This window comes from Hydra viridissima, unplaced genomic scaffold (assembly GCF_058129835.1).
Source record: "Hydra viridissima isolate aposymbiotic clone 2 unplaced genomic scaffold, HvirCarnegie_v1 scaffold_11, whole genome shotgun sequence".
Classification (NCBI taxonomy): Eukaryota; Metazoa; Cnidaria; class Hydrozoa; order Anthoathecata; family Hydridae; genus Hydra; species Hydra viridissima.
In genome coordinates, this window is record NW_028324310.1 from 5,484,441 (window position 1) to 5,502,500 (window position 18,060).

At 29.0% G+C, this 18,060-nt stretch overlaps 1 protein-coding gene and 1 pseudogene across 4 annotated transcripts in view; one reads left to right on the forward strand and one right to left on the reverse strand.

Annotated features, from left to right (window-relative positions):
* The first annotated feature begins 32 nt into the window (after positions 1-32).
* The window catches only part of LOC145191248 (conserved oligomeric Golgi complex subunit 8-like), a 23,681-nt gene continuing 5,653 nt past the window's right edge, over positions 33-18,060 (forward strand). For 2 of the 3 annotated variants that reach the window (XM_090067007.1, XM_090067008.1), the window contains exons 1-7: positions 33-167; positions 3,479-3,553; positions 3,637-3,761; positions 4,038-4,141; positions 12,477-12,543; positions 12,769-12,873; positions 14,544-14,705. In XM_090067007.1, the coding sequence (XP_089923133.1) occupies positions 77-167; positions 3,479-3,553; positions 3,637-3,761; positions 4,038-4,141; positions 12,477-12,543; positions 12,769-12,873; positions 14,544-14,705 (729 nt within the window). In that variant the 5' untranslated portion in view covers positions 33-76. Of the gene's footprint in view, positions 168-3,478; positions 3,554-3,636; positions 3,762-4,037; positions 4,142-12,476; positions 12,544-12,768; positions 12,874-14,543; positions 14,706-15,604; positions 16,656-18,060 lie in introns of those variants that run through there. The other variant, XM_090067009.1, reaches the window with a different exon arrangement.
* Positions 6,429-10,821, reverse strand: LOC145186464 (uncharacterized; annotated as a pseudogene). The gene is made up of 3 exons (XR_016445065.1): positions 8,713-10,821; positions 7,979-8,514; positions 6,429-7,597 (listed from the first exon to the last, which is right to left on the reverse strand). The product of XR_016445065.1 is annotated as an uncharacterized LOC145186464 (transcript).

Sequence of the window (18,060 nt, forward strand, 5' to 3'; positions counted from 1 at the left end):
ATATAAATATCCTAACTGTTTAACTAAAGTTGTAAAAAATTTTTTGAAATTTAGTTATAAATAATTTAACCTTAAAATGATGATGGCTGAAGAACATGTAGACTTTTCATTTGAAACTCTAACTGAAGATCGATCACTGATAAATTTTTTGTTAAAGACTAGAAATGGTATGTTAATTTTTATATATTTTCATTAGAAATTTATTTTTGTGCATTAACACAAAAAATCAGTGGTTACAAATTAATATTTTTAAAAATATTTTTCACTTTTTAATTTTCATAATTAGTTTATTTTGGTAAAACAAAAAGGTTTATTTATGCTACCTAAATAAATTTATTAGTATAAGTTTCTTCTTGTTCCTTTTAAACTTAGTTTATTGGTATAAGTTTCTTCTTGTTTCTTTAAAAAGTTGCAAAATCTTCTATTGGCGGAGGAAAATCAAGTGTCCTCTGCCAATAGAAGAATGGCTTATAAAAAGTGGCTAAGTGGATATTTAAAACATAATCCACAAATCTCATTGAGAACACCAGAAAATATATCATTTGCTTGTGCACAAGCTTTTAATAAAAACAACATCAACTGTTATTTTACCAAATTATCTGCAGTAATGAAACAGTATAAATTTACTCCTAAAAACTTATACAATGTTGACGAATCAGGGTTAAGTACTGTGCAAAATAAAAAAACCCAAAAAAATATAGGCTACTAACAAATAGTCATTGGCAAAAACAAATAGTCATAAAAGCTTGGCAGTTTTGCAATATGTAAAAGAAAATGCCATTGTACTATTTTGTTTTCCTGCATACTATACTCACTGTGTCCAACCACTTGATGTTGGATTTTTTGTTCTATTACAAATTTATTATGATCAAAAGATTTAGGTATGGCAAAGATAACATCCAGGTAGTTTTGTGACACTTTTTCAATTAGCTGGTATTTTTAACAATGCATATTTAAAAAGTTCCATATAAGCCAATGCTGTGCATGCTTTTGCTAAAACTGGAATATACCCCTTCAATTCAAATTTTTGAAGATTGGTCGTTTGCACCATTATTAGCAACAGAAAATGGTGATCAGACTAAGAACAAAGATGAACTACAAGGGTTTGAGAAACCAACACACTTGGAAATGAGTTCTCCCCCATCAGAAGCTTCCATTTGCATTGGATCTTTTGTTTCATCGCAAGGGCTAAGATCTAGTATACAAAAGTTGCCACCGGTGCCTTTAGCAACCTCTAAACTGAATTGAAAATGGCACGAAAATGTGTACCTCTGATCTGAACCACACCAGATATCCAAAAATTATAAGATAAGGCAAAAGAAAAAGACAACAAAGAAAAGGAAAAATTTGTTAAAAAAACAAAAAGAAAGATACTGCAGAGAGGAGATTAAAGCAAGTAATAATGAAGTTGATTTTGAATCTGATGCAGCATGTTTGTATTGTGATGAACGTTATTTGCTATCTTTCTCTAAAGAACTGTGGATTTGTTGTCAAAAATACAGATCTTGGTATCATTGTTTCTGTGCAAGCAAAAATTTTGTATGTGAACTATGCTTATAGACCAAATATTTATTTTTAATTTTTGTTTTTCAGATAAGTTGTGTTTCCATAAATAAAAAAACAAAAATATTTCTTGGTTGTCTAATTTTTTAAAATGCCATCATAGGAGCAGTTAGTTGCTTTTTTTTAATGGTATAAACTTATAAAAAAGCAAAATAAAAAAAAATTCATTATAATTCTGCATGCTAGAGAGATACACCTATGACAAAAATTACTTTTTAAGATTTCAGGTAATGACTCAGTGAAACGTAAAAGTTAAGTATGCCATCATAGGCACTTTTCTCCTATTTTTTACTGGAGCTTTAAAGCGTTTAGAGTTTCTTCTTAATATTATGATGTTTTCTTTTTCTCCAAAGTAAGCTAACAATGAGTGACATTTTTCTTAGATTTTAGTGGCTTTATATTTTAAAAAAATTCTTTATTAGATTATTATCTAAGTTATTCAATCTTAATTATTAGCAAAAATTAAAACATTAAAGTTACCCTATCAAAATTAATATTACCATAAGTGTCTAAGTTACCTTACCTAATACATCAACATAGCATTACAATGCATAAAATTTTTTCCAAAGCTGATTTTAAAACAATACCTTACCAATTATTGCATAACTTTTATGACTGTTGTACTGGGCAGTATAAAGATAAAAATCACATTATTTCACTAAGGTCACATGAAGGGTATAAACTGACTAAGGTCACATAAAGGGTATAAACTAGTTAGATGATGTTTAAAGTTTATTTAAAAAAAGGTTTCAATTAGCAAGAACTGTTTCTGGTTTAAGAAATATATTCTAATATGTTCCATTCCATAACAATGACATTGGCTGCAGACAACAAATGATGATTTTTACCTAAAAATCCAAATTCTTATGTTCTATTCGCTTATGAAAACTTTAATTGAATTGTTTGTTATGCTAACCATGAAAAAATAAAATTGCAAATTAAGTCTAATCAACCTCAATATCATAAATCACTTTTCTTGTTGAGGTATCACTGATAAAAATAGTTACAGTTACTGTATCTCCACCTTCAACAACTGTTGGTGTATGAAAAATCACTTATCAGATGAAACCTCTATGCATGTTGCTAAAAAATTGATATTTTAACTTTAAGCAGCTTTTAACTTTTTTTTTTGTGGTTCACAAAGTAAAATTTGGATTAGGATTTTATTTTTGTATTAATCCAATAAACAAGTTCCAATACACAGGTTCCAATAAACAGGTTTTAATGAATTGATATGAATGTTCACTCAACATGAATGTACACAGGTTCCAATGACTCAACATGTGTGTAATTACATTTTGAATAACTTTTAGATATAAAAGTTGCCTTAAAAAAATCATTTATATTTATTTTTATATTTTTATTTAGTTATTTATTTTCTTAAATTTTAAAGATGCAACAAAAAATCTAAATCATAGTGTTCTGCAGAAAAATCTTGCTTTTCTGACTTTTTGAGTTCTGCTCAGTCAAAAAAAAGTAAAAAAAAAAAAAAGAAAGAAAAGTTGGATACAAGTTTTAAACCCAATACTCAGCTGTATTTGAAGATTTTTTATAGTAGTATCCATAATGGTGGAATTTGAGGAAAATAAGTTTTATTCCAAGTTCCACTTTGAAACAAGTAGGAGATTCCTTATCTCAATCCAATCCAATAAATGTAATCGTGTAAAGTTCAACAATATGCTAGGAGGTAGGTTAAATGGTGGATTAAATTTTATGGTAGGTTATAGGATGTGGGTTATAGTTATAGGATTGTGGGATAAATTTTAAGGATTTATGAGCTGTTTTAAAGCAGTTAGCAATAGTTAACAGTTACAGCCTGGTTATTTTTTCTTTCAGCTGTTATTGGCAACCTGAGAAATATTTTTTTAGATCACCATCAGAGATTTTTTCTCAAATAGCAACATTTATCTTTTAGACTTAGATGAGGATGATGAGCATTTCTGTCAGCAATATATAGAAAATCTTGCATCTAACGGACTTTCACATTTATGTAAGTATGTGAATTTTTACAATTTTATAAAATGTTTTAATAAAATTGCTTTATACTCATGAAAAGGTTTTTTTTATATAAAGCAAGTATTCCTGAATTCTTAAACGAAGAAAGAAAAAATATTATGAGGAAGACACAAGCACTTGCATTTGAAAATTACCAAACATTCATTCAAGCTGCAGAATGTTCTTCTGAAATTTATAAAGATGTAAGTTTCATTTGATATTTTTTTAATATTTTTTTGCTAATAAAATAGAAGTCTGAAACTTTATTCTAACAGCCTTAATGTCATTTGTTTACAAGTTTCACATAATTGTTAAGTCTTGACGACAGCTTAATAATATTGATACTTTTTTTTTTTTTAAATACAACTTCACATAAAAGATAATTTGTAATTATCTTTTATGTGAAATAGTAATTTTATTTTTATTATTGTCTAGTTATCTTTCATGTATATTTTTTGTGTGTAATTATCTTTCATTAGTTTAATATTGTGGAACAACATTTGAACTCAACTTTGGAAAAATTACCTCAATTCACAGAAAAAGTCAATGCTTTTGAAAAATCATCACTGAACATTAATTCATGGTAAAAGTAGTTTCTTTTTTAAAGTAAATCTTTTCAAATCATTTAAAAGTGAGTTAGGTTTTAGAGTGTTCATGTAAAATTTACCCAAATATCTGTCCTACTTTAATGTTATTTTGACAGATCAGATTTTTTTTTTCATGTATAAACACAATTTATTGAAATATTATCTCAATTTCAATAAAGCAATTTGATAGCAAAATTCTGTAAGATTAAAAAATTTTTCAAAGGAAGGATGTTCATGTACAAAGGAAAAAAAAGATTTGTTTAGAATATATAATTAGCTGAATAACAAAGTTATTCATTTTGCAAATCAAAAATATTGAAACGCTATGTTTTTGAGAAAACTTTTTTTACTATTTTTAGCAAGAAACGGTCTTCACTGAAAGTTTTTTTTCTGTTTATAGTTCATGTTGTGATTATTTTCTCTAAACAAATTTCAATTCTAAATTTTTCATGTTTTTTTGTAACAGCAAAAATATCAATAAATGTTGAAAAGTATTCTTGTTATTTCCTTTTCATTTTGTTATTTTCTCAAATATAATGAAAACTAGGTAAGTGTTGGAAATAATATTAAATAACTGTCAAATACTGTCTTAATAATGAAATTTGAGTTAAAAATTGACTGGGTAGTAGGGTTTGTTAGAATTAGTTACAAAAAAATATTAGGAAAAGGCTTCCTTTATCAAAGTTAATTACTTGTTAGGTATTTTTTTAAATACTTATAAGAAGCTAAAAGAATTGGCTTTGACAAATTTTCTCATAATAATAGAATTTGAATACGAATTTCCTTTCATATTTTAGTCAAAAACTACTAAAATAAAGAATGACCAGTGTTAATTTTCTGACTTTACTAGCAGACACAGTTTGATAATTAATACTAAATGATGTTTAGATAAGTTGTATCATAGAATTGTATCATAGAATTATATCATAGAATTGTATCATAGAATTGTATCATAGAATTATGTCATAGAATTGTATCATAGAATTGTGTCATAGAACTGTTAACTTTTGTTACTGTTAAGCATTAAAAACAATGGATTATTTGAGGTAGATTCTTATTGAGTAATATAAAAAGTAATTGTTAAAAATCTTTTTACTATTTTAGCAAAATAATAATTACTGCCATGACTTTCATTCATTAAATGATCACCATGTTTGGATCTTTTGTTTATTACTACTTTTCTTTATGTTTACGCAAAAAAATCCCTTTAGAGTAAAGCAATTGATTCTTTTTCAGGTGTAAAAAAATCTATATCAAGATGAGAAAGATAACCTTTCAAAGTTATCACCTTTATTATTCACTGCTATTGCCCCTCTGAAAAATAGCATAAGATGTAACATGTTTTAGGAATATTCGATGAGAAAATAGTATGCTCTCTAAACCTCTAAGTAGATTTTGAATTGGTAAAACTCTGTTAATTACTTTACAAAGGGACAGGATATGAATGAGTTCCCAAACAACTGATCTGTGCAAGATCTTAAATTGAATGATTATTTTATTTCACTTTTTTTGAAACCTACATCAATTATAAACTCTTTGTGGCAGAGACTCACTCTGAAGAAAGTATGTGGAAGAATGTTTGGAAAAAAAATTTTGTACATATAAGCCTTTTGAATCCTCTTCATTGATATTCATATATACACAATTGAGGAACTATCAAGCAGTTCCTCATTTGTGTTGATATAATTAGGAATCAGTCAGGAATTGTTTGTACAAAGCAGGGCACTGTGAACCAAAGAGACCGCCAGGTTTTGTGTCGTGTCACTAGATCCAAACCTTTATTTTTAGTTTAGTATTAATGTATATGGTTAACTAAAAATATTTTTAAAATCTGGTTTACGTGCTAAGGTTGGAAAAATCAATTTTTAAGTTTCTACATATATTTATCACGTATAATTATCATAACCAATTAAACACTTCTTCCATTAAAATCATTTGTTGATTTCTAAACTATTTCAAGATTCTATTGTAGGTATTACTATTAGCAACCTTTTCAATTGGATTTGAAAAAGCTTTTCAAACATGTAATATTAGCAAATTGATTTTTTTTTCCCGGTCCCCTAACTTTTCGCTTAATCTTGTGGCACACTATAAAAACATACATGCCTAAAATGAAAGCTGTTCTTGTAAATTAGAGCTCTTGAGATATTACAAAACAAGCCATTTGTAATGTTTTTAAAAAATTTTTGTGGCAATGAAAATAGCTGTTTTGACAGGATTATAGTCACTGTCCTGGACTTGTTGACTTTTTTTTGTTTCTAGGGCTGCATATCAAAGTTAGTGTTAAATTCTTCTTCCATTAAAATCAACTACAGAGGATAGCAGTTGCTCTCCATATCGAGTATGCTCTTCTTTACGTTTAAATCTACTCCATGTAGGCTTAAATTTAGAACAAATAGCTTCTCCACACTGTTCAGCAAACTTAGATAGGCCACAGTTATGGTATTCAACAAAGGGCTGAACATGACACAGCAAAATGTGAAACTTCCAACTTACTGAAATTTTTTCCCCTAGAACCTATGCAAGATCTTGGGTAGATAGGAAGGTGTTTTTTAAATTAGCAAATGCTAACTTATAATCTGACTCAAGAGTTCGACCAAAACAAGAATCCTTTACTTTTTTAAAGTTTTTCATGCACTGAACTATAGGTCTAAGTTGAGGAACCTGAGATGTAACAACTTTATCAAGTTCATCCAGGTTTTTCAAGATCTTGTTGGAATTATTTCCATCCCAACCTCTACCTTGAAACCCTCTCTGAAGAAATTTTTAGTTTTCAGCCAGTCATCAAATTCATGCCAGGTATCCATAAGCAGACATCCTAAAGTAGATACAACTCCAATCAAAAGATGCAATTCAGGAAGTGGCACTAAATGCTGGATTAGAGTATCTGGATTCTCCTCTAGGTAGAGAATCCTTGGATATATCATATTCAAATAATGTTGCATGTTAGATTTCTTGGAGTTATTTTCCACAACATATTTTTCATACCAATAATCTAGACTCCCAAGAGTTCTTAGTTTTCCACATTCTTCATTTCTCAACCCTTCACACCACAGGCGAGCTCTTTTTCCTGCATGGCCTGATAGACCAAACACAGCATTGGCACACTTTAAATCAAATGCTGCAAAAAACTTGACATCTTGCAAGTTGAGTTTTTCTAATATTATTCTTAAGTTATGGTTTGTATCAGGAATATCTTCAACTATTGCAAGAATTTGACAACGCTGAACACCACTATTCATGTAAATTGCAGGCTTTGTACTTTCATTTGCATCAAAGACATTAATTATAACTTTCAAAAAAGATCCTCCACCATCCATAGAAATTCGTACAAATGCTGAATGAAGGTCTAGAGCACGTTGATTTATCAAATCCAGTATGAAAAATGATGTCTCTTGAACATACACAAGATCCTTTGAAACTTTTCCATCTTCACTGTCTAGGAAACCTATCTGTAAAAATATTTAAATAATGTCATTTATTTAGACACTAAAAAATAGCCTTCACATTCAACAACTTGTTGAAGCATCTCCAGATTGGGAAAAGTTAGATGTTAAAGCTTTAACACAAAAAAAATAAATGCATATTACACAAAAAAGATAGCAATAATTTCTAATTTATATATAAGTCAATTTAAATTAGCTGCACTTAATTTTACAAAAAAAAACTACTTAACTTATAATGGTTACACATTATATAGTTACAATATTTGTATGTGTAGCCATCATAAATTCATGGTGGAGGATCTCTTTCTCTTTACATATAAAACATATTCATACAAAATGTTAGAACATTCTGAAAGTGCACTTTTGTGATTAATACTTATAAATTACCTTTTCTACATTATAAAAATATGATATGGATTCCTCAAGTTCATTCAATTTGCCAAAAATATTAGGTTCTACAGCAGTCTTATTCCCTAATCCTTTCCAAAGAGAAGGTATTAACTGTTTGGTGTCGTTAATAGAAAGTTCCAATATTACTTGAAGTTCTTTTATAACCTGTAAAGATACTTGTTTTACTGTTCTTCGATTTGCCTTGTTGGCAGGACATCCAACAGTTACAACCAATGGGTTTCCACCAGTTGATAAAGAAAAAGTTGCTCTTTTTGGAATGCAGTCAGCTTTCATCTTATCTTTTAATAAACCTGAAGCAACTTGTTCAGCTTGAATGCTTCCAAACTCTTGGCAAGAGAGATCAAGTTTGTTACAGCAACTGAAGAAGAACAGTTGTGGGTGTGTCCAGGTGATAACATTGAGAAACATTTTCCACAGAGCTTTAAGTTATCTGGTGAAGAAGATATGATTGGTTCTGTTTCACTACTTTGGAGCATTGAAGGTGAATTCCTGGTCAGCACTTTCCACTCAACCTTCAAAAGTGGTATTTAAATACATAATTATATAAAGATAAATGCTTCATTACAATGAATGATTTAATATAAATAGTGGTCTGGTTTTTTAAATAAAACATGAAACTTTTTAGAGATTAATAGGCTTACTTTATAATAACACTTTAAAAAAATTAATGAGTTTAAAAAATATTTTTATTTTTTAAATATGTGAATTACCTTTGATACTCTCTCTCCCCACGAGCCTCTGGGTGTATTTCCCGACTTCATCATGTAAAGGTTTCTTCTACAACTAGAGCAAACTATAGTTAGGTAATTACAAATTTCAAGGGAATACCCAGGATATATATACAGCTTCATCAGATCTTCTATTGTTAAATTTACAGGGTATAAAGACTTGGACCTCGCTCCAAAAAATTCCCAGCAGCAGCAGCAAAAGTCATTTTGTTCAAAAACAGCAGTCGATGAGCCAGCAACAGCCATTTTTGTTTATTAAATAAAATTTGATAAATGAAAATGGCTGCTGCTAGCTAATGATTAAAAACATTAATTAAATCCAAAAAATAACACAGGTGTCTTGTTTCAAATGACATGGTTTTATAAAAAATATGTAATTTTGAGAAAAATGTAACTTAAAATGCAATCTTTAGAAAAAAATATTGTAAACTTTTTTTTGATTTTTTTTATAAAATTGATTTCACAGTATCTGGTTCTTAAATAAATATTTGTAAAAGTTATTTGTATCACTTGATAGAAGACACCCGTTTTTTTTTTTTAATTCTTGCATAAGACTTACGCTTTTCAATACCCACAATTTATGTCATCATTATGACAACTTTTTTTACCGATTATTTAGTAACTTTTTTAAGCATTTATTCAAGGCTTTTAAGTATCATTTTTAACATGTTAACACGGGATTTTAATTTAAAAAACATTTTTAATGATCAATATAAACTAATACTAAACTAATAAAAAAGGTTTTGGTTGAGTGACACGACATAAAACCTGGTCTCTCTGGCTCACAGTGAGGGCTGTGGAGTCGGAGTTGTGGAGTTGGAATTGTGGAGTTGGAGTTATCGAGTTGGAGTTGTGGAGTCGAAGTTGCGGAGTCAAAGCTGTGGAGTCAGAGCTCATTTTGCTTGGAATCAGAGTCAGAAAAACTGTAACAACTCTGACTCCAACTTAAAAAAATCTTTCAAAGTTTCATAATTTTTATATGGATTTTATAGATGTTACTCATTAAAATATTTTAAGTTCTGTCAGTCTAAAGCACAAGTGCCAAACTCTAGCCCTCCAGTTGTTACAAAACTACAAGTCCCAGGATGCTCTGATAGCTGTAGGATATCCAGACATAATGGGAATTGTAGTCTGGAGGACAAGGAGTTTGACATGTTAGTTTAAAGCCTTTAAAACAGTGAGAATAGGATATTTTGCTGCTTATCACTGAGAATCATAAATCACCTCCCCTGTGCTCTCCTCTACCATCCCTTAAACTAGATAACTTCATGATGCCCCATTCCCCCGACTTAAACTGTCTGTCACTGTGCTGCATATTCTTAGTAGAATGCTAAGCATGTTGCCACCAAGCACAAGAGAGCTGCTTCACAAAACAGAAAGGCTGTAAGTATTCAAGTAACTTTGCATTAGAAAGACTGTAAGTATTCAGTTAACTTTATTTCTCTGGAGAGAGAGAGAAAGAGTATTAGAAAATTAGTGATTGAAGTTAAACAAAAAGATGAACTTAAAGAATCTCTCAAGGGACGCTTTGTGTTTCTTGACAGAGTGAACTATTTTGCAATCAATGTCTGATTTGTTTTTTAAAAAAAATGAAGTTGTTTCCTTGACATTGGCAGTAAAAGACACCAAAGCTAATTACACAAGTGAATTTCTCCAGGTCTTGGTGGAAAAGATTCTTCAAGAATATAAGCTTAAAGAATAACAAACTCTTTCTGTGCAGCTAACAATGTTTCAAACATGATTTTGATAAATTCCTTATTTTATAAGTGACTGTATAAGAGTTTATTGCATAACAAGAGTTCAGAAAAGTTGTTTGTTCAGAAATTGTTTTCTAATAAATATTGTTTAAAGCACTAAGTGGTTGGATTACTTGTATCATGGTGATGAAATAGCCAATGTTAACATTTTACTATAGTAAATTTGTTGTTTCAAATTGTATGAAACTAACGAAGGAGTCGAATTCAGTCCATGATAAGATCAAGGAGTCTGAGTCAGAACAGCAGCTCACCAACTCCACAGCCCTGGTACAAAGACTTATTAAGATTCTGCTAGGGCCAAAAAACTTAGGAACTTTGTTAACTTCAAGCTGGGACAAAATCTTAACAGAAATTTTAAAGTGGAGCTTTGAAAATAAAAATAAAAAACAAGTGTTTTCAAAATTCTTACTCTTCATAATCTTTTATTTATAATATAGAAACACTATGTAAAATTATGGAACAATTAATTCTTGTGTTTAGGGGTAATTCAAGCTCTAATCTTAGATAATAATAAATTCAGTATTAATTTTTTAACACGCATTTCAATCTCAGTTCAGTTTTGGACATGATATCAGTTCAACAATTTCCAAATTTATAGTTTATATGGTACTTTGTCTCCTGCTGTTAAGGTACATTTAATGATAATCTTCAACAACTTGCGGGAGGAATTGTAACTGCAATTTATTGTGAGTTAACTTCTGTATTACTGAATTAAATCAACTCCATGTTCAGCATGATTGTTTACTTTTTTCAGTGACTTGACTTTTTCCTAAAATTATCTGTCCTCTTACCAATCTTTATTAACCTTGAGGAATCTAGGTGAAAGTTCTATCATTTGGAAAAAGGTTGTTGACTTAGTTGTAACAAAATCTTCTAAGTTCTTGTAATTAAATGAATCAAGTGCAACTGTGATTCTCTTGGAAGGGTCTTTATCTTGCTCTTCTTCATTCTGAATTGTTCTCATCATCAGTCTCTTAGTTTATGAACTAACCCAATAATTGAAGAAAAACCATGTTAAGTTTTCAATGGCTTCAAAAACAGCAGCAGCCTAAATCTTGTCTGTTCCAGATGGAAGATTGGCAATTAAAAATAGTTGAGAAACTCTGCTTGCTGAAACTGACACTGGCAGGCAATTGAAACTTTGTTTTCCTATTAAGTCAAGGATAAGTTTCCTGTCCCAATAAATGATAGATGCAATGTTGAAACTCTGCCTTTATGTTGATTTCTGGATTCTGTGTTGTAGAATTGGATCTCTATATAGAGCAAGTTTTTAAATTTTATATCCTTAGCTTTTGGTGGTCTCTGGTATAGTAAAAAGTGCAGTCTGATACTTTTATTCAATACAGTGCTAGTGTAAATTCAAGAGTGACAGTTTTTCACCTCCTTTTTCTCAGTGTTTAAATTGCTTTGCATCCAACACCCTCATCACATTCAATTTTGATGTTTTTCATCAGGACTTAAGCTTTTAGACACAACTTTGGTATATCAGTAATTAAAACAGCAGGCAATCAGCTTATGGTTTCCTTCAGTTCAAGATGGTAATGTAGGAAGAACCCAAGAGCTATATGCAATGATGGTAACTTACTGTCTGTTAATAGTTTATTGGTGCTATACTTTTGACTTTGAGTTAGAGCAATCTTTATTTGTAGGCATTTACATTTGTTGAGTTCTTCCTTTCTTTTTCATAATTTTCATAATAAAAAAAAAGGAAGTTCTCAGGTTCAAAAGTTTTGTTCGGTTACTAAGGTATTACATATACTCTTAACTCTACATTACATATACTCTTAACTTTCCGCCTGGTCATAAAAAGCTTGTCATAAAAGTTGATAAAAATATAAGTGTATAAGTGTAAATCTGGTAATCATAACTTATGTGACAATGGAAAGTTTCACTATTTTATTGTTTAATGTTACAGCTGAAAAATAGGATCTTGCTGCATCAAGCAGCTTTTGTGTTAAGTTATAATATTTACACTTTGTTTACTTATAGTAGAAAACAAAATTCATTGGTATTGTCTAAACACACACAACTCCTTGAAATACTAGAAGTCCCTCAGGTAGGCTTTATCACCTTTATGTAGTTTTTCTTTTTGGCAGATTGCAAAAAAGTTATTCTACTAAAGTTTTCTAATTATATATTTAAAGCTTCTGATTATATATTTAGCATGTTTTTTAAACTTCTTAAATTTAAAAAGTTTTTTTTAAAACAATTGGTTTTGTGATTCTTTTAAAAAACAGAACCATTTTATTTTCTACAAATGGTTGCTTTACTTACTTTTCAGCTTATGAACACTTGTGTTAGAAATGGTAATTATGAAGAAGCTCTAGATCTTATGAGATTTGTTCGCAGTTTGGAGAAAAAATTTTCTTCTATTCAAATTCTTGTGGTAAAACTATTTTTATTTACATATTCCACTCTACAGTAAAAAGGTTTAGAACTTCAGAAAATCTTACATGAATAATAATACAGTTAAATAATCATTCAGAATAAATCTATGTTCCTTCAAAAATAAACTCAGTCAGTTCACATACATAAGAAACCAATATATACATTAGGTAAAAAACCAATATATACATTAGGTAAAAAACCAATATATACATTAGGTAAAAAACCAATATATACATTAGGTAAAAAACCAATATATACATTAGGTAAAAAACCAATATATACATTAGGTAAAAAACCAATATATACATTAGGTAAAGATACTGCTTTTAGAGAATAGCTGACATAGTAATGCAATACTGTATTCTACACTCTGTATTATTGCTGACTCAACTGGTAAACTCAACTGAAAAATATAGAGAAACCAATATCAGTGGTTTCTCTATATTTTTGATAAAGAAAATACAGAGAAACCACTGATGTTGCTTAAGTATAGTTAGTTTTTTTATTTTTACCTATTTCCAGATGTTGCAGACTATGTGCATTTTTTTTTCAGTAAAAAATAAAATTCAGTAAATGTTAGTATTTAATGTAGTATCCTTTATTTTTAATAGAATCATTGAACAATTAAACTGCATTGAGTCTAACAACTCATGCACAGCTTTCAGTTGGTTAGCATACCAAGTGAATAACCCACAACCTCCCACAATATACTTATTGTGGTGGGTTTCTTTTTAAAAACTGGGTTTTCTAATAAGAGTTTAAAGACTTTCTATAGAGTTCAGGTCTAGTGACTGGGCAGGCCAATCCTGATTTTTACAGAAAGGACCAATTTTGAATCTTACTTAATTGAAACCAATTTTTTGCAATTTTTCTAGTGTTTAGTCATTGTCTAGCATAATTAGCTATTTTAAAGGTATTTTGAACTCGGCATAAGATAGCATTATTTTGAAGAATATCTTTGTAAAGTTATTGATCCTTAATACCTTTTATCAAAAATACAGGCCCAACTCCGTATGAGAAACAGCCCTAAATATTGAATTTTTTTCCACCATGCTTCATAGTCTTTAAAGTATATTACTTGTAAGCTGTTAGTGATCTAATAATGAGTACTAGCAGAACCAAAAAAGGATTTTTCACATTTTTTGGTAACTGCTAATCTCTTTTCAACCTATCTTTTTTTTTTTTTTTTTTTTTTTTAGAAAAAGCACTCTTCTAAGTTTCAGCTCTGATTGTTCTTATTGTATTAGTATGAGCAGTCAGGATTCAAATCTTGTTTGATCTTGGTAGAAGTAATTTTGGGTTTCTGTTTGGCTAAGTTTACATTGATTTAATCTAAAAATGATCTGCATTAGAAAATGTCAAAACTCATATTGTTATTTGTTTTAAATACCAAAGGATATGTATTTGATCCTACTATCTTTTTAAGCACTTAAATTAATGTTAGGTTAAATAAAGTCTTAGTTTATGGAAGTATGGGTAATTGTCCTTAAATTAGTTATTTTGTTGTAACTACAAATTACTATTCTTCTGTGGTTAATAAATACCAGTTTCTTTATAAATCCTTGCTGATGCTTTTGCAAGTTTTAAACACAAGTTAATTTGTGTTTTGCTTTTAAACCACTTTTTAAAAGTCTAAAGTTTATTTTTTTCTAGGATATTTTTTTCTAGGATATTGGATCAAAGATAAACAGTTTTACACAACTAATGTTGAATCAGTTGTTAGAGCAGTTGCGTGATAGCATTCAGCTACCAGCTTGTTTGAGGATCATAAGTTATATAAGGTTGTTGGATGTATTCACTGAAGGTGAACTAAGAGTGACATTTATACAGGTCAGTTTCACAGAAATATGTTATATTATTATTTCTTTTTATTCTTGTTATTATTGCTATTGTTGTTATTAATATAATTGTTCATCATCATCATCATCATCATCATCATCATCATCATCATCATCATCATCATCATCATCATCATCATCATCATCATCATCATCATCATCATCATCATCATCATCTTTAAAGTTATGTAACACGCAGTAAAGTTAGCCTAATTATTTTCCAGTTTTGTGATTTAAACAGCCACAAACCTCTATGACTCTATCTTTGAGTTACATTTCTATCCCTATGATGAATGGTATTAAAACCCAAGTGAATGGTAGTCTTTGTTACAAATTTATTTTGAGGCCCTGATATACTTTTAAATTAATCATAATTCATCATGTTTCATCTTTGCAAATATCCCAAATTTTTGAAAACTAAGAAAAAATTTTAAAACCAAAAGTCTCACCCTGATGCTGTAAAATAGCCCTCGTTTTTACGGTATTTTCATGTTTGAAGAAAACGTTTTTGAAATCTGATGCAAAGTTACATTTTCGCACTTTTTTTGATCATTTCTTGATGAAATTTCTTAGAATGAAATCATTTTCAATAAAATGTTGAAGATTCAACATTTTCATGTAGTTAACTATTCAATTTATCTTCAGGAACATTTTTTATGTCATCATTATCATTATAAACATTTGTTGCTTCGCTACCTCAGAGTAGCAATTCTACACAAGAAAGAAATACAGCAGATTTGGTCATCTATTGTCAAATCATAAGCAAGTGTTTTTCTATATAATTGATACCTGTACAGTGATTGTATTTTTATTACTTTAAAGTTATTTATTGTAAATAAATTATTTTACTTCAATAATCTGAAATAGGCTCTTTCTCACTGTTTTACTTAGTGATAGAAATGCTTCGGTGATGTATCTTTTCTACACGAAGTCAAAATTGTGACTGAAATAGTAAGTCAGATCTAAGAAATCTTTGGGAAAAAGTTAAAAATTTGGAATAAAAAGTTCTTGTTTCATATATTAAACTCGAAAATATTCTCCTTTTGTTATTTTACTGGACACAAGTGTAATAGGATGCTCTAGTACATTGTCACCGGTCTTCCGAAGCATAGAAATGCAACATTTTATTACAAAATACTATTAGTGAATCAACTAAAAACGGTAATGACAAAAAATATTCATAGTTTTATCTTAAGACTAATTAAAGACTTCGGATATTTCATGATTGACCGCACATGCTCTGAAAATGTTAACTTTTTGATAAAATTGCAATTTAATGAAAAGCATGCCTTTATATTAAACGAGGCATTGAGAGCCAGATTGGCTTGGAGGGGCAGCCTGTTGGAAGTAATTCTGAGAAAACACAAAAAGAAGTTTTGAACTGAAACTATAAATTAGATGACAGTATGTGGATAAATATTTTTATACTAATAAATACTACTATTTTATAAATAGTACAGTTTTTTGAGTAGTAGAGGAGATAGGCTACATAAAATGTAATTGAGAAAAATTGAGGATTAGACCACTTTAGTGCTTAACGCCTCAATTATCCTTTGAAGTTACAACTACGGAAAAATACAACTAAGCTGCTTAAAAACTATTTTGTAGAAAGAAAAAAAACAGGTTTTTTAAGATGAGTTTTAAATATTGCATGAAATGGCGCTCTGTTATTGAGCTATCAATTTTGAAAAATTGAATTGGAATTGCACCAATATCTCCTTTCCATGCAACAGTTTAAATTTACTAAATAAACATCAAGTTACAACAATAATCACTCATTGACTTTTTTTTTGAAACGTAAACATGAAGTGTAAACACTAAATTTCTATAGTGCTCTATATCTTTGAGTATGCATTTAAAACTATTCTTTGGACCAAAGTTTAATCCACTTTGAAAAATGTGAGCATTCAATAAAATATTTTTCAAAAATGAAAATCAAAAATGACAATATATAATATAAAAATATATAAAACTGGCTATTCAAAGAACAGAAACTGACTGTTTAAAAACCAAAAGCTGCATGAAAAAATGAAAACCTAGCTGTTTAAAAAACCAACAACTACAATAATCAAAACCTAGTTGCTTGAAAGACCAAAAACTGAAAAATATAAAAGGGGTTTTCAAAAATCATAAACTGGCTATTCAAATTTTAGAAAAAGGCTAGCTGTACAAAGTTAAATAACTATTTATTACGCAAAACTAAAAATGAAACTACTAGAAAATGGACTTTAATGTATTTTTTTCATATCTGATTTTATTAATAAGTCTGTGGATTTCACTTACTGCAAAATCTCACTTATTTGTTCATTGATCCATCCACGTTTACTAAAAGTCCAGTAACTGCTGACCTGGATTGGTTTGCAATAATTTTTCTTGTACAGAATTCTCTGTTGCTAAATTCCCCATAACTTCCTTTTTAAAGATGACCATCAAGGTAAACCTATCATTATGGCACATAATTTTTTGCCTCTCACAACTAATTTTGGTTTAAGAATTAGAAAGATCTAATTTTGAACCCAAAGACCTTCTTTATGACAATAATTTGCCATAGATAGATTTAGGAGTTTTTATTTGTAAAATAGCATTATCTTTGATTTTATTTTTGTATATAAGGAAAGTAGCAACCTTGAAAATCATTATCTTTTAAAAATGCAAAACCTCACTTATTTGTTCATTGATCCATCCACATTTACTAAAAGTATCTTCCCTAGGATACGATACTAACTCAGTTAAAATCAAAATAAAACTTTATCTTAAATATAAAAACTGCATACTTGAATTCTTCAAACCTGCTCAGCTTAAGCAAACAGGTATATTTTTGCTCCAGGAACAAGTACTTTATATACATAATTATTGTGCTAAACAACAAGAAGTATATTGTAAATAACATATAGTTTTATGTGACATGCACATATTGCAAATTATTCTGCACAGATAGATAATTTTTTACGCAATTTTTTTTATTACATTCTTTTTTTATTACAAATTTATTTTTACAGGTTTGATTTATATGAATTTTAAAACTTTACTCTAGTTTCATTATAAGAACAAGCTAATGCACCATAAAGGTCATGAGCTTGGTCATTGGATAAAAGATCAAGCGTATCAATATCATATATATTTCCTTAAAAAAAGTTTTACAAATTGAAATCTATATAGATTCATATAAAAATAATTTAACTTCAATTTAACTCATTTTAACTAAAAAATAACATCAGAAACATCTGTATGAATAACAATTTCAAATTCAGCTCTGTAATAAATTTTATACCTTCATTCTCAAACAAACTAACAATTTAATTTAAACAACAGTAATCTATCAGTATTTTTACTTCTATCTTGTCCAC